At 66.1% G+C, this 27404-nt stretch overlaps 1 protein-coding gene across 1 annotated transcript; it reads right to left on the reverse strand.

Moving 5' to 3' along the window:
* Positions 1 to 634: 634 nt before the first annotated feature.
* Positions 635 to 27404, reverse strand: AKT1 (AKT serine/threonine kinase 1). Its single transcript, XM_023628569.2, has 14 exons — positions 27211 to 27404; positions 24426 to 24556; positions 10692 to 10820; positions 7588 to 7699; positions 7152 to 7296; positions 6104 to 6235; positions 5970 to 6035; positions 4498 to 4566; positions 4165 to 4290; positions 3953 to 4081; positions 3482 to 3696; positions 3203 to 3290; positions 1914 to 2016; positions 635 to 1626 (listed from the first exon to the last, which is right to left on the reverse strand). The coding sequence occupies exons 2-14, from the start codon at positions 24469 to 24471 to the stop codon at positions 1547 to 1549; spliced, it is 1440 nt and encodes a 479-aa protein (XP_023484337.1). The 5' UTR covers positions 24472 to 24556; positions 27211 to 27404; the 3' UTR covers positions 635 to 1546.

The raw sequence follows: 27404 nt of genomic DNA on the forward strand, positions 1-27404 counted from the left end.
ATGCCAACCACCTAGGAGCCTGGAGAGGCTGTCTCGTTCTTCAGGCCCAGGCCCTATAAATGTCCGGACATCCGGCCACACCTGCGGACTGGTGGACTGGAGAGATGAGGAAGCTGAGGCACCACTGCCCCACCCACGCCTCTCACTGGACCCAGGCCCCCAGGGATCCCGCCTGTTACTTGCCGCCCGCCAGGCGTCCACCAGGTGGCGCCCACAGCACGTCCTGCTGGGCTGCTAGACTCAGGGCAGGTCCCCGTGTCTGGGGGCATCATGGGCCCAACGCTGGCAGCCCCTCCTCCCAGCTGTCCCAGACTTGCTGTGACCTTCAGCAGGTCCTTCCTGTTGGTTAGGATCCACTGGACGGATAGGGCTGTGAGTAGATGGCCATGCTCTGGGTGGCCTTCAGGGTATGGGGCTGGGGTGAAGCCAGGTGGGGACAGGGACAGCCAGAGCCTCTCCTCCCTCCAGCAAGGCCTGCCAGAGCTGGGAGAGAGACATCTCCCCTCAGAGGCTGTCCCTGGGCCTGGGGGCAAGCTGACCCACGCACAGGCCAGGCAGGAAAGATGGGTGCTGCCCACGAGCCAGCCAGCCCACACGATCCTTCACCCGCCACCCAGCAAAACAAGCCACCAAGTTGAAAAGCAATCTTTATTGAAGAATTTAGAGGGAGAGTCTCATATTATAATAGTAAAAATACTAAAGTTGAATGTAAAAAACGCCATGGTGCAGGGCAGCGTCTGGACGGGGCGCGGGGGGGCGCAGTGACGGCCCCTCGGGGGTTGGGGGCCAGGGGGCGGGCGGGAGAGTAAAGCGTCTATAAGGACAAGTGCTACCAGGGGCAGCCAGAGGTGAGCCGTCCCGCAGGGAGAGAAGGCGCGGCGGGAGGGGCTTTCTCCTCACTACGATTAAAAACCCCAAGATGCACGTGAACAGCGTAATACACAGCAACAGATTTCAGCCTTGTTCCCCTGTCTCCCGGGGCCAACCCCGCCCAACCCAGGCCCAGCCCCATCTCAGGGCCACTCTCCTCCGGCCTTGGCGCCAGGGGCTGCCACATGCCCCCACCACAAGGGAGAGGGCGCCAGGCCAGCATGCCACAACTAGGTTGCTTCTAGCGTCCCCAAGTGGGACTGAGATAAGTGGGAGCCAGGGACAGCTGGCGAGAGGGCCTGAGGGGCCACAGGCAGGGCCCGTGGACCCCCGATTGCACGTGGCTGCAGAAGTCCTCAACGTTTTCCTACGTGGATCTAACTGTTCTGAAGACCGAGGCCACACCGGATGAAATAAATTAAGAAAAGCCGCAGGACAATTCTCCTCCCGACCTGGCTGGTGGGAGGACGCCGCCTCCAAAGTGGGCAGCCCTGCCCGCAGCACAAGACGCTTTCCCATCCGCAGAGGAGCGCGTGGTTCCTCTCACGCATCCAGAAATAAAAAACGTTAAATACAGATCATCCGAGAGCGAGACGTCCTCGCGATCCATCGAAGCCAACATCTGGAGCATGTGGCTGCCCAGGCGGCGTCCACCAGCACGGCCAGCTGGCCCTCCTCAGGCCGTGCCGCTGGCCGAGTAGGAGAACTGGGGGAAGTGGGGCCTCCGCTCGCTGTCCACACCCTCCATCGTGTCGTCTGTAGGCAGGCAGGGGCAGGAAGCAGCTCAGACCCCAGAGCACAGCTGCCACCCATCGGGGGAAACCGAGGCAGGCCCCTGCAGGCCAGCCTCCCAGACTCTATTTGGTGACCCCCGACCCTCACAATGCCGGGGCAGGAGGACAGCGGCCCTCCCACCCACATCAGCACTCCCCCGAGGGAACCTTTTTCATCAAACGTGGACCTGCAGGCCTCCCGCACTCTGTGGTCTGGAGAGGAGGGAGGGACAGGCTGGGGAGGGAGTCAGCAGGGAGCCCACCCCTCACCTTGGTCGGGCGGCGTGATGGTGATCATCTGGGCCGTGAACTCCTCATCAAAATACCTGGTGTCTGTCTCCGATGTGACCTGGGGCTTGAAGGGCGGGCTGAGCTGCAGGACAGGGCAGGGGGCCAGTTACAGGACTCGCTCTGCACTGCCCAGCACCCCGACCCAACCGCAGCCCCAGGGAGCCAAGCCCCAACTTAGGAAGTACCTCACGTCTCCCAGTGGACTGTGCCCAGGTGGTACGGATGCCCCAAAAAAGGGGCAAGGCCACCCACGCCCAGACAAAGCTCTGGGAAGGAGACACAGGGGAGGGGCAGTGGTCTGGGGCCTGAGCAGTCGGACAGGCTCCTCAGACCAGGGCAGGCCCTGCTCACAGTGGCCCCTGCAGGTGACAGGAGGGAGTGCAGCCCAGCTTTGCTGGACCTCCCATGCCTCCAGACATAAGGGGACCGGCCCACTTTTCTTTTTTCTTTTTTTTCTAGCTTTCTTAGTTTTCTTTCTGGTTTTCTGACAAACTGGGAGGGGGATGAAAAGGAACACCATGGAAGGTGTCTAGGGTGGGCTCCCGGCCCTACCCCCCCAGGTACCATTCATACCCCTTCCTGACCAGAGTGGCTCAGCCCAGCTGCCAGGGACTTCCCTGGGGCCCAAGAATGCCCCTCTTGAGTAAGGCATGACGGAGGACTGTTACGTCCCCTCAGTCCCTTGACCCACCTGGGCCAGGAGTGGCATTCCCACGCAGTGGGCCTACAGGACAGCCATGGCTCCCACAGGCCCAAGGAGCAAAGGCCAATGACAGCCAAGTGGAGGGCAGGGCTTGAGGGGCCCGCTGCCACCCTGCAAGGGGACCCAAGGAGCAGCCAGCCCGTGTCCAGTGGCCATGGCAGCCCCAGCCAGGGGCCTGGGGTGAAAGGGGAACTGCTCTGCCCAAGCCCTGCCTGTACCTGCCCCCCAAATCCACAGGGGGCTCCGGGGGCGCTCCCTGCCCAACCTCCCCCAGGAAATGAGGAAGGATTGAGGTCAGACAACCAGAAGAACTGGGAAAGTGGGGCACTGCCCCACTCCATTGCCAGCCTCAGGCACGCACCATTAGGGAAGGGAGCTCTGGTACTCAAACCTGACGGGGGCGGAGGTGCGGGGAGTCCACACGCACGTGGCTCCTCCTGGGAGGAACGAGGACCCCGGACGGTGCCGAGGAAGAAACCTTCTGAGCCCGGGCAGGGGCATGGGTGGGTGTGAGCGGGTGTGTGCAGCTGTGTGAGCGGGTGGGTGTGCATCAAGCCCCACGCACCTTCTTCTCATACACGTCCTGCCACACGATGCTGGCAAAGAAGCGGTGCTGCATGATCTCCTTGGCGTCCTCGGAGCCCCCGCCCAGCCTAGGGAAGGACACAGGCCGGTGATGGCATCGCCACCTACCCGGCTCCTCCTCCCCCTTGGTGAGGTGGACAGCCTGGTCCCGGGGGGTGGGGGCCCAGTGCCGTGGGGACACTGCAGCCTCCCCAGGAGACTGGAGGACGGGGTGCTGGCGCGGCTTCCTGCCAGCCCAGGGCCCGGGCAGGGGGCGCACCTCTGCTTGGGGTCCTTCTTGAGCAGCCCCGAGAGCAGGGACTTGGCCTCAGGGCTGAGCGTGCGCGGGAAGCGGATCTCCTCCATGAGGATGAGCTCGAAGAGCTTCTCGTGGTCCTGGTTGTAGAAGGGCAGGCGGCCGCACACCATCTCGTACATGACCACGCCCAGCCCCCACCAGTCCACCGCCCGGCCGTAATCGTTGTCCTCCAGCACCTGGGGGACGCAGGGGCACGGGGTCAGAGGGTTCCCGGGACACAGGGAGCATGGGGGAACTCAGGGGACCCGGGGGGACTTGGAGAACAGGGGGACATGGGGGAAACCAGGGACACAGGATCACAGGGCACCCAGGACACGGAGAACATGGACACAGAGGACAAGGAGACACGGGGACATGGGGGGACAGGGGACATGGGGACACAGGGGACATGGGGAGACACAGGGGACTCAGGGGCACATGGCAGATGTGCACCTCGGGGGCCAGGTACTCAGGTGTCCCGCAGAAGGTCTTCATGGTGGCCCCATCCTTGATGCCCTCCTTGCACAGCCCAAAGTCAGTGATCTTGATGTGCCCGTCCTTGTCCAGCATGAGGTTCTCCAGCTGTCGGGGAGGCAGCCTCTGGTCAGCGCCTGCCCTCCCATGCCCCAGGCCCCAGGCCCCGCCCCCAGCCGCCACGGGCCCACCTTGAGGTCACGGTAGACGACATTCTTCTCAGAGTGCAGGTAGTCCAGGGCCGACACGATCTCGGCGCCGTAAAAGCGGGCCCGGTCCTCGGGGAACACGCGCTCCCGGGACAGGTGGAAGAAGAGCTGCAGGACCACGAGCCTGAGCAGCGGCCAGGCCAGGTGCCCTCCCCATCCCAGCCACCTCCACCAGGGTCCCCGGGCGAGGCGCACGGGCAGGCTGAGACCCTAACTCAGAAGGGGGCACTGGGAGCCTTGTGGGGGGAGCGGGGCAGGTCACCCACAGGGCAGGCACCCCACACAGCTGGGGCAGCAGCACCGTCCCCGCCCTACCTCGCCCCCGTTGGCGTACTCCATGACGAAGCACAGGCGGTCATGGGTCTGGAAGGAGTACTTGAGAGCCTGCAAGGAAGAGGAGCTGGGACCTCGGCCTGGAGCCGGGCGGGCACCTGCCACCGGGCTGCCCCACGCGCCCTGCTGGAGAGATGGTCACTGGGGGTCTGGGCAAGTCTGGGGCTGGGGAGGCAGGATCTCAGAAGCCGGCAGGCTCCGGCAGCTGTGCGGAGGCTCCCCTGCAGGGAAGGCCGAGGCCACCAACTGGGAAGTGGGCCGGCAGCACGAGCACCCCCAGCCAGAGGAGAACACATCCTCCAGGGCAGAGTGGCCGGGCGCCTTCCCACCTCAAACCACAGGTGGCCTTGCTCGACGAGGAGCACCCCCAGAGGACCGACTCTCACCCACAAATGCTGACCCTGAACCTCGACAAGCGGCTGAGCCTCACTCACAGAAATACGGGACAACAGGCTACAGGCCTCAGGCAGCGGGGGACCCGTGCCCACAATGCTCCAGCCCCCACACCCCGTCCCCCGGAGACCCAATATGAGGGTGCATGGGGCAGGGGGACACCATCGCCAAGACGGACACGGGTGAGCTAGACTGGAGGGACCAAGGAGTTTCTGTCGAATGCGACACGGTGTTGGGTTACAGGGACACACGGAAGGGTGGGAGGCAATGACACAAAGCCTGGGCTTTTCCTCAGAATCCTTCAGCCAGGTGAAGGGAAAGGGGCGAGATGGAGCAAAGGAGGCAAAACCACAAGAACGAACGAGCTGGGCGAAGAGACACGACGCCTGGTTTTAACAGCGCCTGATGTTTCTTGTGGAAAAGGTTTTAAGGAACCAAAATGCCAGGGAAGTGCGACGGCTTCCTGCTTTGCCCCTGCTTTGGGCAAGGAAACCGTGCTGGGCAGAGGGGATGGCCTGGGGTGGCCCCGGGGAGAGCCCATTGAGTGTGGCCCAGCAGATCCCCAAGGCCTGACCCCCAGGGGCACAAGGCCCATCTGCCCGACTGCCAACCAGCCTACCCTGCCTCCAGGAGTGAGCCGGCTGGGCCTCCTCCTGGGCGGAGTCATCCCACCCCCAGCCCTGCCACAACCCCCCACCCCTCCCCAGGACAGGGAGCCCCCAGCTTGAGCCTCCTCAGAGGGGAAGCAGCCAGCGGGCTGTGTGCAGGAGGCAGGGCCTCGGGCAGAGCCGAGGGAAGACCCAGGTCACCTGCCCCTACTGCCAGCGGGGCAGCCAGCACAACCCCACCAGCCCCGCATTGGACACCTCCACCCTGACCTCCTCCGAGCCTGCCCACCGCCGGCTCAAGTTGTGAAGCACAGGGAGCCCTCGGTCCCAGAACAGACATCCATCCTTCAGTGACAGGCTGGTGCGAGTGACCGTCTGACCCTGTGCCCCACTCCCGTGCCACCCACCCAGGGCACAGAGGGGACGCCCCTGAGGTGGCCAGAGGCCACTCACCGTCAGGAAGGGATGCCGGGAGTTCTGGAGCACGCGGTTCTCCGTGAGCGTGTGGGCCACCTCGTCCTGAAAGACAGGTCCCAGTGAGCCGCCGCCCCTGCTCCCAGCCAGCCCCTCCCAGCCCGGCACCCCACCTTGGCCACGATGACTTCCTTCTTCAGGATCTTCATGGCGTAGTAGCGGCCCGTGGCCTTCTCCTTCACCAGAATCACCTTCCCAAAGGTGCCTTTGCCCAGGAGCTTCAGGTACTCAAACTCGTTCATGGTCTGAGGGGGCAGAGGGCAGGCACCCAGGGTCAGGGGCAGTGGGGTGACAGCCTGCAGCCCGACAGCAATGTGGGCGACAGGGGCCCGGGGCCACCACAGCCGACCTTGGGGCTGGGCACAAGCGGGTCCCCTTCCTCACCATGGACCTGGGGGCCCATGGGGAGCCCGGGGCTGGGGGAGAACGCAGAGCTGTGCGCCCCAACTCAAAGCTCTGGGGCTGGGGGACGGTGGGAGCCCGGGGCTGGGGGAGAACACGGAGCTGTGCGCCCCAACTCAAAGCTCTGGGGCTGGGGGACGGTGGTAGTCCAGGGCTGGGGGAGAACGTGGGGCTGTGCGCCCCAACTCAAAGCTCTGGGGCTGGGGGACGGTGGGAGTCCAGGGCTGGGGGAGAACGTGGGGCTGTGCACCCCGACTCAGAGCTCTGGGGCTGGGGGACGGTGGGAGTCCAGGGCTGGGGGAGAACGTGGGGCTGTGCGCCCCAACCCAAAGCTCTGGGGCTGGGGGACAGTGGGAGTCCAGGGCTGGGGGAGAACGTGGGGCTGTGCACCCCAACTCAAAGCTCTGGGGCTGGAGGACGGTGGGAGTCCAGGGCTGGGGGAAAACGCGGGGCTGTGCGCCCCGACTCAGAGCTCTGGGGCTGGGGGACGGTGGGAGTCCAGGACTGGGGGAGAATGCGGGGCTGCGAGCCCCAACTCAAAGTGCTGGGGCTGGGGGACGGTGGGAGTGACAGCGCCCGGGTCTCTGGAACCTCACTTCCGACACAGGGCTCTGAGGGTCAGACTGCTGCCCACAGGCAAGGCCCAAGAGGGAGCTAAGCTGGGGCGGGGGGACCCAGAGTAGTGTGGGGGTTCTCCTGGCCCCGCCTGCTGGGACCCCGTGTCCGCCAGACCCCCCAGAGGCAGGGGACAGGCCTCACCACACGGTGTTTGGGCTTGGCCAGGGACACCTCCATCTCCTCGGCCCCAGAGTTGTCACTGGGTGAGCCCGATCGGAAGTCCATCTCTTCCTCCTGCCTCTTGAGCCCATCAGCCACTGTCTGGATGGCAGTCGTCCACTCCTCCCTGCAGGGTGGTCAGGTAAGGCCCCCGGCCCCCAGGCCAGGGTCCCCTCCCTCCGCAGCCCCAGCTCAGAGACCCCAGAGAGAGAGGCCCAAGGAGACCACCCCCCTATGACCTGGGCCGGCCACACCAGGTCCTGGACACTGGCAACCCGGAGGCCCAGCCCCCCAGCAAGGTCGCATCCCCTCCCCACTTGGGGCCTGGCCAGCCGTTTCTGGAGCAGGCTCTGAGGAGGCCTGGGAGCAGCAGGGAGCAAGGGCGGGGTGAGCAGGAGTCCACGCGTCCGTCGCGTACCGCTCCTCGGGCGTCTCCACGTGGAAGGTGCGCTCGATCACCGTGGTCCACTGCAGGCAGCGGATGATGAAGGTGTTGGGCCTGGGCCGCTCCGTCTTCATCAGCTGGCACTCTGGGGGGGACCAGCAGGTGGGCATCCTGTCCGCACACATGCCCTCCTCTCGGCCCACCTGGCCCACCCGAGCACCCCACCCATGGGGTCCTGGGAAGCCCTGTCCCATCCCCTCTCCAAGCCTAGTTTCCCTCTATAAAACAGGGCTGGGACCCCTCTGGCGGCTCGGACACTGCTCTGGAGCTGCGATGCGGCCCCATGGGTGTGTCTGAGGCGAGGTCAGGCCAGGCCCAGCTCCTGCCTTCATCTCCTCCTGCAGTCCTTCCTGCAGTGTTTGACCCCGCTGCGCACCAGACCACAGCCCTCGACTGGCCACAGGGTGAGGATATGGGGGTCTCAGGGAGGGGGCCGGCAGGAGGGGGCCTCGTGGGAAAGCAGCTCGCCCCCCGAGCAGCGACGTCCCGCCATTCTCCCAATCACACAGTGACTGCCAGTCCCACCGCCCCCTCTCCACACAGGGCCAATCCCAGGGTGGTGGCTGGTGGCGACTCGCCCTGCAGAGAGGTTGGCTGTCCTGCAAGACATGACCCCTGGAGGCTGCTCAGGCCATACGCACCCTACTCTGACGCCCACCCCTTCCACCACCACGGGGACTGGGGAGTCCAGACACATACAGGAGTATAAACGGGCTGGCAGGCCCGGGAGTGGGCACACACCTGGAGCACACACACACCTAGAACACGCACACCTGGAGCACACGCACACCTAGAACGCACACCTGGAGCACACACACCTAGAATATGCACATCTGGAGCACTGACATCTGGAGCGCGCACACACCTGGAACACAGATGCCTAGAGCACTCACACCTGGGGCACACGCACACATGGAGCACACACACCTGGGGCACACGCACACCTGCAGCTGCGGGACTGTGGGGATGCACCAGGCCCACAGAGAGGCGTGAGTGTGGGGGACTGCTGAGGGCTTCTGGGTGGGGTTCTGACCCAGCCTGTGGGAGGCGGGAGGGGGCCGCAGGGCCAGCAAAGGGGCTCCCAACATTCCAGTGTGTGGGCCCTGGCAACCGCGAGGGTCCCCAGCTGGGCTCAGCCAAGTGCAAAGGAGCTGTCTCCCAGGCCTGGAGGCCAGGAGGGGGCTTGGGGCCGGCCTCATAGGGAAGGCTGTGTCAACACGGGGATGGGCAGGGGGGGGGGGGCGGGTGTAAAACATCCTCCTCATCGGCTTTCTCGGTCCCTGTACACCCACCTCCCACTCACGCATCAGGGACCACCAGGTGCTCCAGGACCAGGCACCCATCCCAGAGCCTGGCTTCCCTGGCCCTGGGATCCATCCCCAAGGAAAGGCCCCCGATGCAGAGGCCCCAGCACAGCCACCTCCCTGACTGGCATGGCTCTGCCCCTGGGCCGGAGCTCCGGCTGGCCTAGGGGCTGGTCCAAGGCCCCAGCACCCCCTCTGCTCAGGCAGCCCCTCTGGCTGGTGCTCGCCTCCCGTGTGCCTCTGGAAAGCCCGCCCACCCCCCACACTCACCCTGGGAACACTCCTGAGGGGTCTTGCCACCTAGAAAGGCAGCACCCACCCTGGCTGAGCCTCCTTCCGAGCCCTGAAGCCCTGGATCCCTGCCGAGCTGGCACTGGGGGGTGCCCGGACACCACAGTGAGGTCTCCCGCTCTGCCCCAAGGTTGTGGGGATGGGAGTGTCCGCCTCCTTGGTCTCCCCCTCTCCCCAGGGCCACTGCCCTACCAGCAAACGGTGGCTTGAGAAGGTGGGGCGGGGGGTAGGGGGAGGCAGGAGGAAGGTTCAGGTCTCACAGGAACTGGGTCCCCGTAAAGCCCCCCACCCCAGGAGCCTCGTGGGGCAAGAGCTCTGCTCCTCCCCAACAGAAGCCCTGGGGAGAGGTACACTGGCTGCGCCCCTCGCCCCTGCAGCACAGGGCCAGGCAAGCTGGGGGTGGGCAGACAGCCAAGGTGCCAGAACTGCCCACCTCTGTATCTGCAGGCACAGAGGCTACGAGTCCTTCCCTGTCAGCCTACCTCCTCCTACGACCTGGACCAGAACCTGGGGTCTGGTGAGGTGAGGGTGCTGGGGGACCCCAGGCTCCCAGGCCGCATGGCAGTGAGGGCAGAGAGGTATGAAGGAGGCTGGGGGGAAGCCTTGGACTCCCACGGTGGGCACTGCACCCCGCACCCAAGATGGCAACCCGAGACGGACCCTGGGGGTCTGCCAGCTTATAAGGCCATCACTCACCCATCCACCCAGGCAGAGCTGGGCTCCAGGCGGCCGTACTGAGAACGGGGACCCGGCTAGAGGCCCACCTGCCCAGCACCCCACCCACCGGCCCATCTCCACACCTGGTCTCCACAGCCCCGTGGGTAGGCCACGCCTGCGGCCCCCTCACAGGTACGGAACGAGGCCACAGTAGCACATGGGTTAAAAACTGCTGGGTTGTCCAGCTTTGCGAGATGCCCCAGGCCAGCCATGCCACACTTGTCTATCCTACGTGGGGCACCCCTACCCCAACCCCAGCTGAGGGTGGAAGCAAACGCACCCCACAGGGGTCCAAGAACCTTCACCGGGAGAGCCACGGGCTCCTGCTGGGGGTGACAGGGCACCCCAAAGCTAGGTGCCCCTCAGCACTCTCTCCCTGCCTCTGCACCCAAGGGCTGCATGGGCCCCCGCTGGAGGAGGGGCACCCCGTTGGCTGCCTGCCCCAGGCCCGGCTCTGTCCCGACTTGGCCAGGCCCTCCAGCCCCCAGAGCAGGAGTGCCCAGGGGCAGGTCCAGGGTCGCCAGCCTTGGGACTCGGCACAGAGACCCCGTCAGCCAGAGGCAGCCACTAAGCCGTCCCCAAGGTGACTCGGAGCCAGTGCTGCCCAATCCGGCCCCTGGTGGGCTGCCGGCCCCAGACACAGAGGCTCAGGGGCCCTCAGCATGGCGGCTGCTGGGCACAGAGGGCTCCCACCACCCTGCCGTCTGGGGCCAGGGCCGACCCCAGCGCCCCAGTTCCCAGGCCGGGCGGCCGCGGCACACTCACGTGCCACCGAGAAGTTGTTGAGGGGCGACTCGCGCTGCTCCACGTCCTGCGGCCGCTCCTTGTAGCCGATGAAGGTGCCGTCGTTCTTGAGGAGGAAGTACCGGGGCCGCCAGGTCTTGATGTACTCTCCTGAGGACACGAGGGCAGTGAGGGGCTGTGCCCACCAGGCTGCGCTCCCAGCCCCCCGCAGATCTCCATCCTAGTGGCGAATCAGCAGTTGACTCTACCCAAAGGCACAGGTACCAACCCTGATTGCCCCTGGGTGGCAGGTGATGGGTGGGCAGGCAGGGCTTGCCATGTGGAAGTGCCCACATCTGATAAAGAGCCCACCCCACCTGTGTTGGAAAGGGGGCCAGGTGGGCACCTGGACATGGGGGGAGGGGCACGACTGACAAGAGGCTAGCCTAGTCCAGAGAGCCTTCCTGGAGGAGGCGGCGCCAAGCCAGTGGGTCTCCAGCAGGCACCAGCAATAGCTCAGATACCAGCTATGGCAACCTGCCGGGGCTTCAGGGCTGAGAGCTCTCCCCACTCACCCCGGGTCCAGCCAGGGGGTGGCTGCAACAATTACTGTGATGACGGTAGCAGTGGCTGCCCACCACAGCTGGCCCCTGGCTGAGAGGAGGCAGCCTGGCATCCAGTGGTGAGGGGAGAGCCCCACACTCAGCCTGAGACTCAGGGGCTCCCCTGGCAGACACAGGCCCATCTGTAGCCCGCCCCCTCGGGCTGGGCCTCAGGACAAGGCCCCCACCACCGTGTGACAACACTCGCTGTCCAGGGGCCCAGACACAGTCGTGGGCACCATGGTGAAGCCAGACCCCGGCAGTGGCCGTGCGGCCTTCGGGCTCAGACCTGCCACCCTGGCCCCCACAAGTCACCCAGGTACACGGGAAAGTTCCCCGAAGTTGTGCAACATGAGCCGCACACAGGGCTCCCGTGCAGGAATCCGAGCAGATGTCCTCTGCCATATTCGAGCAACTGTCATTTTTCATACTGACACCCGGAAAAAATGTTCCATTTACATTTTGCCGAGCAAGGAGTTTGAACAACAACAGAGAACTTACTAATTAGGCAACTGCTTCATCAGAGGAGCCGCTGGGCAGAGGGCAGAGAGGGGCTGGGGTCCCTGAGCTCTGGGTCCGGGCTTTCCAGCCAGGCTGAGCCGCGGACATGGGCACCTGCAGGGACGTGGGCGGCTCCTCCTCCCCAAGCCGCACTGCCCAGACCCCTTCCAACAAAGCGCCCTGGGCGTGGCCTCTGGGGTCCAGCCCTCACCCTGCATGATGCAGGGCTGCTGGGGGTATGCTGGGAGATGGGAGCTCCAGCCACTCCCAGCATCTGTCCCCAGGGGGCCCACCTGCAGACCGTGTCCCTGGCTCCAGGCGGGGGTCACCACCAGCCCAGACACCGCCAGCACAGGGAGGACCTGAGTAGCAGCCAGTAAGCTGCCCCAACCCCAACAGCACTTAGCAGGGTCTCTGCCGAGCCCTCCGAGCCCCTGGAGACAGTCAGCTGGGAAGGCTGTGGTCCAGCCACCTTCTGATGCTAGCCCCTGGCCCTGGCCCGGCACCCCCCACGCCATGCCACGCAGTCCCACCCAGCCTCCCAGGCACTCCTTCCCCATCGGTGCAGCGGGTAGGCGCAAGAAGACTAGGCTCCGGGGGCTGTGTGCACCCCAGCGCCCGCGCCGTCCCGGGCCGCCCGCTGCTTGCTCCCACCCGCCTGCACGCCAGTCTGGAGCTGTCGGCCCCTGATGGAGTGCCTCCCATCCCGCCAGCTGCCGCTCCCCAGGACGCTAACTGAGCGAGGAGAGTGATGAGTGCCTTACCCGAGCAGCCCTGAAAATCCATCTTGATTCACCAACTGCCACGGGCCCCCACCGTGCCCAGTGCAGCCCCCCAGCGCTGTACCCCGCACATGCAGTCAGCATGTGTGCCCCACACGGAGGGTCCACACAGGTCCCCCATTCAGCAGGACCCGCACACCAGACTGCGTGTCAGTTTCCCCACCATGGGTGAGGCCGTCAGTCCACCGGGGTCCAGGATCCCCTGGAACAGGGGTGCCAGAGCCACTAAGCACTGAGGACCTGCCCGGCCATGTGACCCTGCACCTGCCATCTACCAGCTTTCACACCACAGGCCCAACCCCAGGGCTGGGAAGGTTCAAGAACCCAGAGCTAGAGGGGAGGGGCCCAAGGGAGTGGCACTCGCTCTGGCTGGGAGGAGGCTGAGAGGAAGGAGCCCAACCCCACCGAGCCCACAGGGAGGGGCCGGGGATGGGCCGTGAGCCTGCGGGGCCTTCCACCAGGCCCCAGCCCCAGGGCACTGCAGGGGGGCAGCTCTGGCCGAGCTCTGCCTGGCCCCACAGGCTGGGCCCAGGAACCGGGCGTCACACAGGTGGGAGCAAGGACCAGGGAAGGCGGTCTCACTCAGCCCCTCACCCTCAGCAGCCAGGCACAGACCCCTCGAGGAGGAGAGGCACCCTGGGGGGGCCTGGGGAGGCCTAGGGAGGCCGGGGCCAAAGCTCTGAGACACACAGACCCCCTTCTTCAGCATCTCGGACGCTCCCGCCTGCGGAGGTCCAGCCAAGCGGTTACTGGGGGGCCACCAGCAGCGCCAGCTGCGGCCTGGGCCGTGACCTGCATCTCAATGAGTTCAGCCCAGACGGGATGCCCGGCGGGCAGGCGGGCAGCCGGCCCAGACAGACGGGAGCCCAGGGCCCTGCTTACTCCCAGAGCTGGGGGTGACACAAGAGGGGGCAAATAGAGGAGACAGCGATCCCTGTGAACGCCTGTGCCCGGCCACCGCTGTCCTCTCGGCCACAGGGTTCCTGCGGCCATGGGGGCCAGACATACACATCAACCAGTGCTGGCGGGGGAGGGCAGCCTTCACTCCGGGCACAGATATGGGCAAGTGACAAATGAGGAACCCAAGTCTGCCCCTCAGGACACTGCTCCCTAAACAGGGGTCCCCCCTGTTCCCCAGGGCCAGATGCCCACCCACAACCAGGGTGATCGCCTGGCAGCAGCCACTCGGGTGGACACCAGGACCTGGTTCCAGGCCATGTCTCTTCTGTCCCTGCCACTCACGCCCATGCTCAGCCTGGGCCCCCCACCAGCCACTCCATCCTACCCGCTGCAAACACTTCAGACCAGCACCCTGGAGGCCACACGGGGCCTCAGCACAGCCCCGGGACCAGGCCATGCAGTCCCACATCGCAGTCGGCTCGGGTCCCCGCACGCAGGTCAGTAGCCCAGCCAGGAGGACCCCCACACCCACTGCCAGGAGACAGGAGCCACGGCCGAGCTGGGGGCAGGCGCTGGGAGGCACTGGGGGTCTGGTGCCCACCCCCACCCAGAGGGGCTGTCCTGGGCAGGCAGGCAGGATGGGGGGCAGATCGGTTCCCCCTCAGGGTCCTCTCAGAAGCACAGCTGGGGGTGGAGGAGGGACCCACACTGCCCTGGGCCCTGCGGCACCACACCCACCCCTCCGAGACCACCTGCTGCCCAGCTGCCAGGGAAAGGGACACGTGCCCCATGAACCCTTAACCCCCAGGCTGGCCCACCCGCAGCAAGGGCTACAGGCTGGAGGAAGCAGTTGCCCAGGGCGGGGGGCAGCACGCAGGCTTAGCTGGACTCCTGTGCCTGGACCGAGGCTCCCCCACCTCTTCCTGCCTCTCACGGCCCCTCAGCTCCCAGCCCTGGTCCCCTCGGCATCCCCGTGTGCCATCCACCAGGAGGTCCCTGCCACCAATCATGCTCATCCCGGGAGCCAATTCCTCCCAAGGAAGGGACTGGGGGACCTCCAAGGAAGGGGGATTCCTCGCCAGCAGCCCCAGCCTCCCACAGCCCAAATCACCCCAATTGGGCCACCGAGCTGGGGCTTGGGGACAAGATGAGCACAGGCCAAGCACCTACCCTCTCCACGCCTCCCAGCCACATGTCCAGGCCACACCGTGGGTCACCGGGCCTCGGACTAGGGGGCCTGGACGGGGTGCTGTGGGTGGGACTGGGGCACACAGTATGCAGGCTCCCTCAGTATGCCACAGCCTGGGCCTGAGGCGTGAGTCCTCCCAGCTCCCTCGTGTCTTGGCCCCTGTGAACTATGCACACAGCCGCGAGGCCACCGAGCCCCTGCACACAGCCACCAGGCCACTGAGCCTCTGCACGTGGTCACCAAGCCATTGAGTTTTTGCAAGCGGCCGCTAGGCCACCGTGATTTTGCACGCGGCCACCAGGCCATGGCGCCCTGAGTTCCGAGAGCATTCTCCTCAAGTCCCCAGTTCTTGGCGAAACTGCTGGATAAACACTTTGCCGCAGTGGTGGTGGCGGTGGCAGGCGGTGGCTGGCGGGGTGCCAGGCGGCACCGAGCTGTTTCTCCACAGCAAAGCGAGCCCCAGCAGGCCCGGGGAGCGGGTGCCAGCTGACAGCGGCGACCGCGCGGTCCCCCGCCGCCGACACATCCATCGCGCCGACAGCTGCAGGGCGCCCATCCACTTTCTCCGGCACAGCGAGCACACGGCCGGCTGACGGCGCCCATCCATCGCCGCCCACCAGGCAGGGGCAGGCGGCGGGCACGGGTCACCTTGGGGGACCCAGCCTACTAGGTCTCTGCCTGTGCCCAGGTCGGGGTCCCACGTCCCTGTCCCATCAGCAACTGACGGCCAGAGCCCTGGAGCCCCATAAAGCAGACCCAGGGCAGGCAGGAGGGTGCAAACCTCCAGGGCCCCCTCCTCGGGCCTGAGCCTTCCCACGGGCGGCACTCACAGGTCAGCACAGGTCAGGGCATGAATGGCCAGTGTGGACGAGAGAGGAGAGGAGAGGTGTCCACTGCTGGCCCAGCAGAGGGCTGACAGGTGGAGGAGGACAGACGTTCCCCGACTGGGCCACTGAGCCTGGCCAGGCCTTCCCCTGGCCCATGATCCAGCCCCGCCCTCCTAGAAGGCCTGCCTGGCAGGCAGGGATCATTATGCCCACTACTCAGGGAAACTGAGGCCCAAGGGAGAGCACTCTCAAGCTCACAGAGGCAGATGGTGACCAGAGACCCAGGTCCCGCTGCCCGGGCTGGGCTGGCTCCTTGACACAAACCGACAGCTCTTCACCACTGTTCAGTTCTACCATCAAGCAGGTGTGCCCAACACACAGACTCGGGAGCAGCCGGGGCGTGCAGGGCGGGAGGCAGGGTCGCGGTCAGGGGGTACCGCCATGCCCACTTCCACCTCCATCGAGGCACAGCAGAAGGTGCTGGGGGCCACTTACCCGCTTCAGCTGCCCCAGGACAGCGCCTGGTTTGGGGCCTCTTGCCGACTGCCACCTCCAGCGCCCCTCCAGCTGCAGCCCCCTGCAGAGGACCTTGGTCTGGACATACCACCCAACTGGCCATCTTCCCGGAAACTCTGCCTCCCCCTCAGGCACCAAACTCACCCTCCTGCAGGCCTTGACCCCAGCCCACCACACACCCGACCTGTCGCCCAGCTGGCTGATGCTGAGTCCCAGGCCATGCCTCTGGCCTGGTCCAGCTGGCCCCCTGCCTCACTTCTAGTCTCCCTGCCCCAAGCAGCCCACTCACCTACCCACGTCATCGCTTCTTCAGGGACCCTCCTCAGACAAGGCCACAGCCCCACTGCCCAGTGCCCCCGCTCGCTCTCCCTGCACAGGGCCCGACAGGCCTTGTCCGGCCACCCAGGGCCTGCATAGGCGCCCTGCCCACAGCCCAGTCCCATGGACTCCTCCTTAATTGAGCCCGCTTCTGGGTCACCAGCCTCCCCTGCCCTCTCCACACGGCATGTGCCCGGCCTCACCACAGCGGGGTATGGGGAGCTGGGCTGGAAAGACCCAGGCTGGGTCCAGGGTTCAGCAGCAGCCACAGCCACACACACCTCCACTTGAAGAGGCATCCTGTGGGTAACACTTTCCTGGGGGGCCAGGGGAGGGTAGCGGACAGTCCCCGGAGCTGTCAGTCCACCAGCTTCCCCCATCTGCTGGCCCCTTGGGTCACAGGCCCCAGGAGAGGGGGCTCCTGACACCCCTAGCCCTGGCCCAGGCCCTCCAGTGGCCCCTGCCCAAGGCCACACGACATGTGAGTTCTGGGTTTCCAGAAGATTTCCCCAGGGACACGCCTGACTCCTGTGCCAGGAGCCCAGGATGCACCCAACCAAACCAAGGAAGGTACCAGGGCGGGAAGGAGGCGGCCAGGAGGGGCCAGAAGACAGAGAGAAGGGACAAGCAGCACAGCCCCAGAGTGGGTGCAGGGACGGCCAGCGAGCCCTCCTGCAGACACAGCCCGCGGGGAAAGACAGGAGCGCCACAGCAGGCCCCTTCCAGGGCCAGGACAGGGACACCGTGCAAGTTGCCGTGGGCGCCGGCCCACACCCCCTGCCCGCAAACACTTGAGAGGGGGCAAAGGCCAAGACCTTGTCGTCTACGGGACCCCAGCCTCTGTCGAGCCAGGGCCTTCCCGCTGGGGTGAGGGGCCCCAGCACTGACGGCGGACACGGGCCTCACTCCCAACACCCCCAGGAAAAAGCAGCCCTGTGGGCAGGGACCCGAGTCTCCCAAGCCAGGACGGGACACGCCCTGCACAGGTAGGGCCTTCACAGCACTGTGACCGTTTCTTACTTATTTTTGCCGGAACTGGGAGCCACTCCCTGCAGTGGGAGAGCCCCGAGGGCAGTGAGGCCGGCTCATGTGGCCACCTCTATCACCCCCTTTCCTCCTGTGACAGAGGCAGACTGTGTCCTTCCAGCTGCCAGCCCTGTCACCTCACATCCCTGGCCACACCCACTCGGCCCCCCCCCTTCCCCACCGAGCTCATCACAGGCCCCCAAACTCTGGCCTGCCCTGTGTCCTACAGAGGGCCGGCCACCCCGACTCCCCCTGCCAAAGCGGAGCACCAGCCCCCTGCCAGCCACAGGGCGCCCCCCAGTGCAGGGCTCCCGCCCCCGGCTCTCCTCAAAAGCAGCCTCCAGTGCTGGAAACCCCCACCCCTGATGGGACAACCAGCTGAGGCCTCTGGGCTGGCAGGACCACCTGGGAGATTACTGGGGGATCAGTGACCCCAAACCCAGCCCAAAGGACCCTGCCCCAAAGGCACCAGGGCTGGCAGAAGCAACACCAAAGAACCCCCACCCTCAATTTCAATGTTTCTGAAACACAGGGCCGTTATCTCCTAGGGTTGAAGAGACGCACCTGAAGGCTGGGAGAAAGGCAGCCAGGGAGGCGGGAGCTGGCCTGGGGCCCACCCTGACCGGCAATCCCAGCCCGGAGCCCCAGGGCCCTCTGCCCACCTGCACATGGCCAGGTCTGGGCTGCGGGCCTTGACGGGGGGACATGGGCAGGGGCTGGGCAGGGCGAGTGGGCGGGAGCAGCGGGCGGCGGCCCACCAAGGGGTGGCCCTGGGGAGCAGGCTTCAAGTGACAGCTGCTGGCTCTGCTGAAGGGAGGCCCACGGGGAGGGCGCTGGCCCCGAGCCTGGCTGGGTGTGCCCGGGCGGAGGGGATGCCAGCCACAGCCGAGCCAGCTCCCTCCCCGCACTCCCGCAGCCCTTCTGGGAACCTGGCGGGACCTGGGCCTCTCCTGAGAAGTGGTGGTGGTTTGGGTGCCAGGCTCCGGCCTACGCCACTGACATTCCAGCCTCCTCTCATTCCAAGCCTCAGTTTCCCTTCTGTGTAATGTGCACAGTGCTGCCCCGGCCCCACCCCTCCTTCCGGCCCCCCATGAGTCAGGCCCCCAAGGGGCAGCCCTGTGGAGTCAGCACTGCCTGCTCGGGGGGGCCCCCAGGCGCAGGCCCAGGGACCAGGGCCAGGCAGGCGGTGACCCCACACCCCCAGCATGGGGCAGCTGAGCTTCCTCTTTTGTTGTTTGTTTTGAAGGGAGAACTCAACACTCACAAAACAGGAAACAGCCCCCAAACCAGCCGCAGCCTCAGTCACAGCCACAGCCACGCGCCACATCTCAGCCATGGCCCAAAGACACAGGGGCACACCTCCAGGACAGGTGCCCTTGTCCCCAGCCCCGGCCCAGGTCCTCAGAGCAGAGGCCCTGCAACTGCTCCCGCCCTTGGGCCCGGCCCACAGTGACCTGCCCCGGGGCAGTTCCGGACCCTTGTGGACATGGGGTGTTGTATGTATGAGTGGCCTTGGTGAATGGAGGGGACTGCCGGGACCCAGTCCGCAGCCACCGTGGCACAACCTGGCCAAGAGGCAGAGCTGTCCCTCACCTGACAGCCAGGGAAACCGAGGCACAGAGACCTAGGGCAGCCCTGCCCCTGAACCCGGGCGTGGGGTGAGGGGAGCAGGCTCTGTCCCTCGGTGTCCTGCTGAGCCCCTGACCCTGGTGGCACCAGGAGCAGCCATGTGCACACAAGCCATTAACCTGCAGGGCCTCAGGGATGTCTGTGCTCAACAGGCCCCGCAGGCCTCGTCCCCCTGGTGTGTGCTCGGCAAAGCTGCCACAGCCTCCAGAGAGCAGCCCGCGGCCCCGCCCCGCAGGAACCCCAGGACTGGGGAAGGGGCAGGAGGCGGTGTCAGCAAGGTAGAACCACTGTCTTCCCACCTCAGAGGCACACGGGGGCGCGGGGGACGCCCATGCCCACGACGGGAAACAGGGCCCACCACGACTGAGGGAGGGGCGGTGGGAGGAGCTGCGGTTCGGGAGCCCACTCCTGACCGGGACGCCTGGGACCAACCCACGGGGGGGCAAGGACCTCCCCACTGGAGCCAGGAAGTAGGGGAGGGTCTGGGCCAGGAGTGGGCTCAGGGCTGGGGCACAGCAAGGCCGGAGATGCACAGGGTCTGGGCCAGGAGTGGGCTCAGGGCTGGGGCACAGCAAGGCCGGAGATGCACAGGGTCTGGGCCAGGAGTGGGCTCAGGGCTGGGGCACAGCAAGGCCGGAGATGCACAGGGACTGGGCCAGGAGTGGGCTCAGGGCTGGGGCACAGCAAGGCCGGAGATGCACAGGGTCTGGGCCGGGAGTGGGCTCAGGGCTGGGGCACAGCAAGGCCGGAGATGCACAGGGTCTGGACCGGGAGTGGGCTCAGGGCTGGGGCACAGCAAGGCCGGAGATGCACAGGGTCTGGGCCAGGAGTGGGCTCAGGGCTGGGGCACAGCAAGGCCGGAGATGCACAGGGACTGGACCAGGAGTGGGCTCAGGGCTGGGGCACAGCAAGGCCGGAGATGCACAGGGACTGGACCAGGAGTGGGCTCAGGGATGGGGCACAGCAAGGCCGGAGATGCACAGGGACTGGACCTGCTGATCTCTGTGAACCCCGGCCAGGTGCCCGCTCTCAGTGGTGAAATTAACCTGAGGTGCAGCCACACTCCTCCTACGTGCACGGGCACCCACCGACCTCGCAGGTGACCACTTCCAGGCAGGGTCCCGGGGGCAGGGGAACCCCACACCCACAGGCCAGCTCTCCTCGATACCGCCCCTCAACCCCGGCTGCCAGACTGTGACCTGGAGATGACAGCCAGGCCCACTCCTCTACTGCGTCCCTCCCGGCCAGCAGCCAGCTTGAGTGAGCCTAGGGGGTGCCCAGAGGCCGGCATCCCCCCTCTCTACCCAGGCCAGGCCTGTTCTCACAAGCCCACACCCCCTTCCACCATCCTGTGGCCCAGCATCTCACTGCCCTCCCGCACTCTCCTGGCCCACCTGGTCCAGCTGGCCTGTCCGTGGGTTGGGGACACCCAGGAGGATGACAACCACAAGCCTGGCTGGGTAGACGGTGCGCATGCCAGAAGATCCGAGAGCAGGACCCGGGGGCTCTGCCAGCACAGCTCTCCATGGGCTGGGCTGCAGCCTGGGCGGTGGCGGCCCGGTGTCATCAGAGCAAGTGGGCAGAGACGGGGAGGCCTGAGGGGGACACCCCAAAACAGCTGCGCAGACTCGGGCTGCAGCCTGAGCAAAGAGCACGCAGCGTGAAGACAAAACCGGAGGCTGCAGGTCAAGTTCAGCCAGACCTACTTCCTGGAATAGGGTTGGTGTTTTAAACTGTCAACCTTCAAAAATCAGCAGAGTGCACATAATAGACCAAATCTTTGAAAATGCAAATTTCTGAGCAACACTGAGCCCACCAGCCCCCAGCATCAACGGCTGGCGCCGAGCGGCAGCTGCTGATCACTCGGGGTAGCTGCTCATTGCTTGAGGTGTCTGCCTGTCACTCAGGAAGTCTGTCCATCTCTGGGGACACCCACTCCTACTCAGGACGTCCGCCTGTCATGCAGGACATCTGCCCAAGGTCCAGGCAGCCCCATGTGGCCCGGCTGCCTCCTCGCCCTATCTGAGTCTTCAGCAGCTTGATCTCCCTCTCCTGGGGACATGGGGATGCTGAGGCCCAGAGGGCTCTCCGGGGTCCCGCAGCAGGTCAGTGCTGGGCTGGAACGCAAGCTCCAGTGTCGGCTGGCCCAGGCCTGGCCCCCCTCTGCCCTGTGAGACTGCTCTGGCCCAGAGCACACGGTGTCTGGTCACCTGGGAAGCAGCCAGGGTCACTTCCCAGAAATAGGTGCCCACTTCCCCAGGAAGTGGGACAAGGAGCCGGTCTGCCCTCCACTGACCGAGCTCCCCCAGCCCCCTAGCTCTCATCTCAATGTCCACACGGCCTCTGAAGGCATCGCCGCCCCTCGTGTGCTGGGCCTGCGCTGGCCACGGGACAGGGCAGCAGAGCGGACAGGGGCAGGCCTGGCTCCACAGCAGCTCCCTAACCCCCAGGGGCAGGAAGGGGCGTGGCAGGCGCCGAGTGGGGCCTCAGGGGTCTGCACAAGGCTGGGCCCTGGAGGACAGTCACAGCTCCCCCCACCCCTGCAAAGAACCAGACCCACAGCCAGGGGAGGGGCCAGACCAACCAGCCAGGGACGGGGAGGGGCCTGGAGCCTCCAACCAGCACTGCACTCGAGCCCTCTGCCCACTCCCAGGCCCTCCCAGCCCAGGGCCCCCCACTCCACCCAGAGCTGCCCCCTTGGGGGGGGGGGGCCTCATCTCCCTCCTGCAGCCCCATCCTCCAAGCCTTCCCGAGAGGTGGGGGCAGGGCGGGGGTTAGCCAGCAGAGGAGCTCTGCCCCGCTGGAGGAGGAAGCCGGCCCCGAGGCAGTCAGGAAGGCTTTTTGGAGGCGGTGGCAGGAAGGCAGGACCTCCCTCAAGGGCTGGGTGAGACAAGGAAAGTGGTGGGCAGCCCAGCACGCGCATGGGAAGGGTTTTCGAACCGTCCTTCTCCTGTCTGCTGAGCAGGCTCAGACCTGGACATCGGCCTGCCGACCTGGCAGGGACGCGGTCCCCACCCCGAAAAGAACACTCGCTCCGGCCCCATCTCAGGAAATGGCACTGCCAGGTACCTCCAGCCCCAAATCAGGGGTCGCTCTTGTTCCCCCAGCATCTAATCCAAACCACCCATTCCCCACCCCCCTCCAGAGGGACCTCTGCCCTCTCGCCTGGTCACCCCAAAGCCCAGCACACAGGAAGAGCCCAAACACTTGTGGGTAAGAACAGACCAGTGAAAGGACAGATGGACGGACAGAGGAGGGATGGCAGGAAACAGCACAGCGGCAGGAGAGTTTGGGGGAGCAGCCAGCTGGGGGCAGTGGGACGAGCCTGTGACACACCTGGGTTGCTGGGGTGCACCGGGAAGGAGGACCGGGGGGAACGAGGGGCGCCCACAAGGGCAGGCAGTGCAGGCAGGACACGGGCCCGACCCAGAGCAGGGCACCCACCCTCACAAGGCACGTCCCCTTCCAGGCTACGTGAGGGCCCAGGGCCACCCCCCACGCAGCCGCCCCACCACACCACATGCTGCCTGGGTTGGCACATGGGCTGGGGGAGGAAGAGCAGGCACGCGGGGACATAGGACCCTCCCTCCTGACCTGAGGCTGCTGCACCCCGACTTAGGCCCCCCCACCCCCAAACCACACTCCTTCCTCCACCAGGCCTTTCTCTGCCACCACTCCCATCATACAGATGGGGAAACTGAGGCCCGAGGAACTCAACAGACTGGCCCTTGAAGAGGGACACAGTGACGGGGAGCCGAATCAGTTCAAACCCAGGTCTCTGGATGTCCCCCTAGGCCCAACACCCCATCCCCCCAGACCCTTTAGAAGCCCTGCACCCGGAGTGGCAACCTGAAATTCATCCAGGCACTGGGGGACACTCCTGCCCGAGCCTGGCTGGCCAGTGACACCCCAGTAACTAGGGCAGGGGCCCTGGCAGCCCTGAGACCCAGGTATCTCCTGGGTGGGTGCTTAATCTAACAGTCAGTCAACAAACATTTGACAAGGATTAGGAGGTACAGGTCCCAGGTAGGAGACCTTGCTTTGGTGCTGCCGCCAGGCATAGAGAAGAACAGGGGCCAGGGCCAAGGGGTGGGGTCCCTGACACCAAAGACAGCGATGAGAGGCAGCAGAGAGGACCTGCTGGAGGGGCTACGGGCACAGGAAGCAGAAGTGCTGGGGAGCAAAGAGGGCGAGCACTGGGCAGACGATCGAGAGGGCAAGGGGGCAAGGAGGGCTTGCGGGAAGCCAAGTGGAGGGGCTCCCCACAGACCACAAGCCCCAGCGGCCTCCTCGCCTCCTTCTCAAGGCCCAGCACACTGTCCTCCCTATGGCCACCACAGTGAGCTCTGAAGACACTCTGCTGACCACATCCTGGATCCCCTGCTTCAAGCCCTCTGCAGCCCCCCTGGTATCTCTTCCCTGCTTTGCCTCCCATCCCAGCTCCTGTGGCTTCCCAGCCTGCTCTGCTGAGGAACTCCTATGCATCCCACAAAACCCAGTCTCGTGACACCCGCTTTTACGATACCTCCCTGTCTGCTCCATCTGTGTCTGAGGTCCCCCTTCCCAACAGTCTGTGAGGTCCTGGGGTAGGGAGGGGGACAGCCTCATGTCATCTGCCGGAAGGCACATTTGAGGAGTGGCTAGTAGCTAGCTAGCTGGGATCACCAGAACTTTGGGAGGGAACAGGTCTGGAGAAAGAGGAAGTCAGGAGGGAGAGAGGTGGCTGGCCAATCCCCGCCCTGGGGCAGGAGGGAGTGACTGGCCCCAGGCACCTGGGGGTGAGGCTTGTCCATCCCCCACTGCTGCCCTGAGCAACAGAGGGCGGCGGGGCAGGGGGCCATGAGGGGCCTAGGGCGCAGCTCTTGTCCTGCCAGCTCCCTGCCTGGCCCCTCCCTGGGCGCAGGGCCACGTGAGCAAGGAGAGAGGAGGCTGGGCAGGCACCGGGCTCGGCCAGCTCTGCAGCTCCAGCACAAACAGGCCCCGGGCCCGGGCCCCCGGGGGATGTGCAGCCCCCCCTTGCCCGCAGCCCAGGCCTGAGGCCGGCACGGGGCCAGGCCAAGCAGCCCTGCCCTGCCCTCAGGAGCCCTCGGGCAGTGCCCTGGGCGCCAGTGAGCCAGGCCTTGGAACGGCCCCAGTGTCCTCACTACCTTCCAGGAAAGCGCGGAGGGAGGCAGCAGTGGCTCTCCACGCCCGTGGGGCCCGGCCAGGCAGCCACACAGGCGGCCACACGGGCTGCACACCAGGCCTTGGGCCCCACATCCTGCCACCCAGGGGGTCCCATGAGGCCGTGCCCTCCATGCCAAGGGGACATCGGGCCCTGGATGCTCACCTGGGCTGGTGGGTCCAGGAGCCCCAGGGAGATTTCTCCCGCCCAGCTGGCTTAGGCACGGCCCCAGGCAGCCGCCACCTGAGGGCAGCACACAGGCCGGCTCTGGGCCCCCTGCCTCAGGCCCCTGGCCCCAGGCCCAGCCCCCGAGGGCACTGACCTCGTTTGTGCAGCCAGCCCTCCTTCACGATGGCCACGTCGTTCATGGTGCCCGGGCTCAGTGGGCTGCGTGGCCCAGGCGTCACTTGCTCCTCTCAGCAGGGTCCCCAAGCCCAGCGGCGCCCACAGCCTCTGGAAGAAGCGAAGGAAGTGTGTGAGGCTGTGTCCCAGTCGGCGCCACTCACAGGAGCCCAGGAGGCCCGTCACACCTGGGGTCTCAGCCCAGGTCTGCCTCCCCTCGCGGCCTGCCTGCTCTTAGCCCTCCGAGCACGGCTGCCCCTCACCTCTTACCGCCACAGCTCCTGATACCAAGTTCTTGTTACTCAAACTGCTCCCTGGGCCCTGCCATCACCCCTCCTGGACCCCCAGACTCTCAGAGCCCACTGCCCTTCCCCCTCATTCCCACCTCCCCTGGCCTTTGTACACTCCCAACCCCAAAAGTCCCTCCCAGCATATCCCAGCCTCCCTAACCTGCCAACCCAGCAGGGGCCGCCTCCTCCAGGCAGCCCCTCTGACTGCTTCAGCCCATGCCCCTCAGCCTCCCCAAGCCCCTGGTGAGGGCACCCCTGTATTCCCTGTCCGTGGGGCTCCCACCCATGCGCTGGGGTTCCCGGGGCAGGGTGCTGGCTCCTCCCCCTGCCCCAGACTGGGAAAGGAGAGAAATTCAAACACGAAGAAGGCAGGGCTGGGCGTGCAGGCGGCTGGCGCAGAGGAGCCGTCCGGGGTGACATGAAACACCTCCCCCCAGAAAGCCCAGGCCCCTCCTAAACCACAGCGCCCCTGCCGGTCTGAATCTGGCTCATTCATTCGGCCCCCGTGTACCAGGCATCTCTGGTTTTGCCAGGCTCAGGGCTGGGCGCCGGGGACAAAGAGAGGTTCAGACAGGCCCTGTCTGTAAGGAGCACCCCGTCCAGGGTGGTTACAGACCCATAATTACGGCATTCATGAGGCAAAAATGGGGGGCGGCAGTGTAGAGCGCAGGGGCACTGGCGCCGGCCCCACAGCAGCCCCCTGGCCAGCCCTCACCTGAGCAGACACTCAGCCATTGATCCCACACAGCCCTCCCCACTGCTCCCCTGCTGGATGAACTCCTAGGCACCCCTCAAAACCCAGTTCCCCCATCACCCATTCTGGGCATCCTGGGAAAACGCCCTCACCCCATGAGCAGTCCTCTGCTACCCCTCCAGACAGGCGCTCCCGGGGGGCAGGCCCAGAGTGAGTCCTCTCTGGGACCTCCAGGCCAGGGAGAAACCCCTGAGGACCTCTAGAATGGATCCCAACATGGGTCTTCCTACAACTATCTAGACACCCTCCCAAAGGACACTTGACTGGCCTCTTGAGGCAGGGGCTGGGCACCCAGAGGGCCGTGTTGCACCCATCGTCTTAGGCTGGATTTAGAAGGCAGGAAGACCCCTCGGCCTTGCGCCTGGTGCCAGAACCGGGAAGGCGTACTTGGTCCAGAGAAGAAAGTGACCAGCGAGCTCAGCAGGCCCATGGGCAGCGACAGGAAGCAAGCGAGATTGGAAGATAGGCCAGAGCCTGGGGCACAGGGGGCTCTGGCGACATGAGTGGGCGTGGCCTGGAGGCAGGGGGCTGGACTCAAAGACCTCTGGATGGCCCCCCACCCCCACCTGGGCCTGAGCAGGGCCTGCTGCTGACAGAGCCAGACAGCTGTTGAGAGCCCCATGTGTAAAAATATATCTGTGCACACACACAGGGTGGTGTGCATCTGCACAGAAACGTACACACCACCCCAGCGCCTGGGCGCCTCTCGGCGCGGGGCCGGCGGGACGAGGGACCTCTGCTTCCCGCTGCTTCCTTACTGTGAGTGCCTTTACCATAAACGCCTATTACCGCGATTATTATTTAAGCCACAACTTTCATAAAAATAATCTGTGCTCTGAAAGGCCCCCATCCCTCTGCCTTCAAAACACTGGTTTGTGACCTCTATGCTCAGCTCAGGGGCAGGGAACGGAGCCCCCAGAAAGCACTCTGCCCTTCACCTGCACCAGGGGCGCAGAGCAGTCAGGAGTGGCCTGGAGCGAGGGGGGCGGCAGGAGTGAATGTCGGGGGCCCTGGCCACAGAGCACAGGCCCATGCCCCCCAGCCTGTCCACCAGGGCAGTAAGCAGGAACCGGTGTGGCCGCGGACCAAGCCCACCAGCTGCCCTGGCTCCCCCAAACTAGGGGCAGGAGGAGAGGGAGCCCCATCGCCCTCCGGGCCCCAGTCTCTGGAGAGGGTGGGCAGCACCTCCACAGCCCTCCCGGGTCAGGAAGCAGATTCAGGGCCCAGGAGCGTAACAGCCCTTTGTGGGCTGGCCCGGGCACCTCGCCACCATGTACAACTTTTTGTCTATGGGAAAATGAGGTCTCCTTCCAAGGGCCCACCCACAAACTTGACCGAGGGCCGGGCAAGCCTTTTCCGACGGCCCCTGGGCGCCTACTGTGCGCCGCGGCCGCGCTGGCCAGGCGCCCGGCAGCCCCCGAGCAGGGGCCTGCGCCCCCGCCCGCGGCCCCGGCGCCCGCCGCGCCCCTCCGCCCCGGCCCCGGCCTCGCCCGGCGGGGCCGCTTCCCCAAGGTCAGGCGGGAGGCCGGGCGGGCGGCCCGCACCCCCGGCGCCGGCCCGGCCCGCGCCCTCCCCGCCCAGGCCGCGCTCGGCCACTTCCTGCTCCCGCTCCTCCATTCCGGCGGCGCGCGGCCCGCGCCCCGGCCCCGCGGCCGGGAACAAAGCGGCCGGGCGCGGGAGGAAATCCGGGCCCCGGCGGCGCGGCGGCGGGCGGGACTCACCGGGCGCCGCGTCCGGGCGCGAGCGCGGGCCTAGCCGGGCCGCGGCCTCCGGCGCCCGCCGCTCCGCATCCCCGCGGGCCGGGCCAGGCGGGCGCGCGGGCGGGGCCGGGCTGGGCGGCGGCCGGCTGCTCGGGCGGCCTCGCGCGCCTCGGCCGCTGCGGTGCGCCCGCCGGCTCGCGTCCTCCGGCTGCGCT

This window comes from Equus caballus, chromosome 24, assembly GCF_041296265.1.
Source record: "Equus caballus isolate H_3958 breed thoroughbred chromosome 24, TB-T2T, whole genome shotgun sequence".
NCBI lineage: Eukaryota > Metazoa > Chordata > Mammalia > Perissodactyla > Equidae > Equus > Equus caballus.

Excerpts from the sequence above, each read along its gene's own strand:
- AKT1 (XM_023628569.2), bottom strand. The coding sequence starts at position 24,471 with ATGAACGACGTGGCCATCGTGAAGGAGGGCTGGCTGCACAAACGAG. Across the intron at positions 7,297-7,587 it reads GTGGAGACGCCCGAGGAGCG|GGAGGAGTGGACGACTGCCA; the intron begins GTACGCGACGGA and ends ACCACCCTGCAG. Across the intron at positions 4,082-4,164 it reads TCGTCTACCGTGACCTCAAG|CTGGAGAACCTCATGCTGGA; the intron begins GTGGGCCCGTGG and ends CCTCCCCGACAG.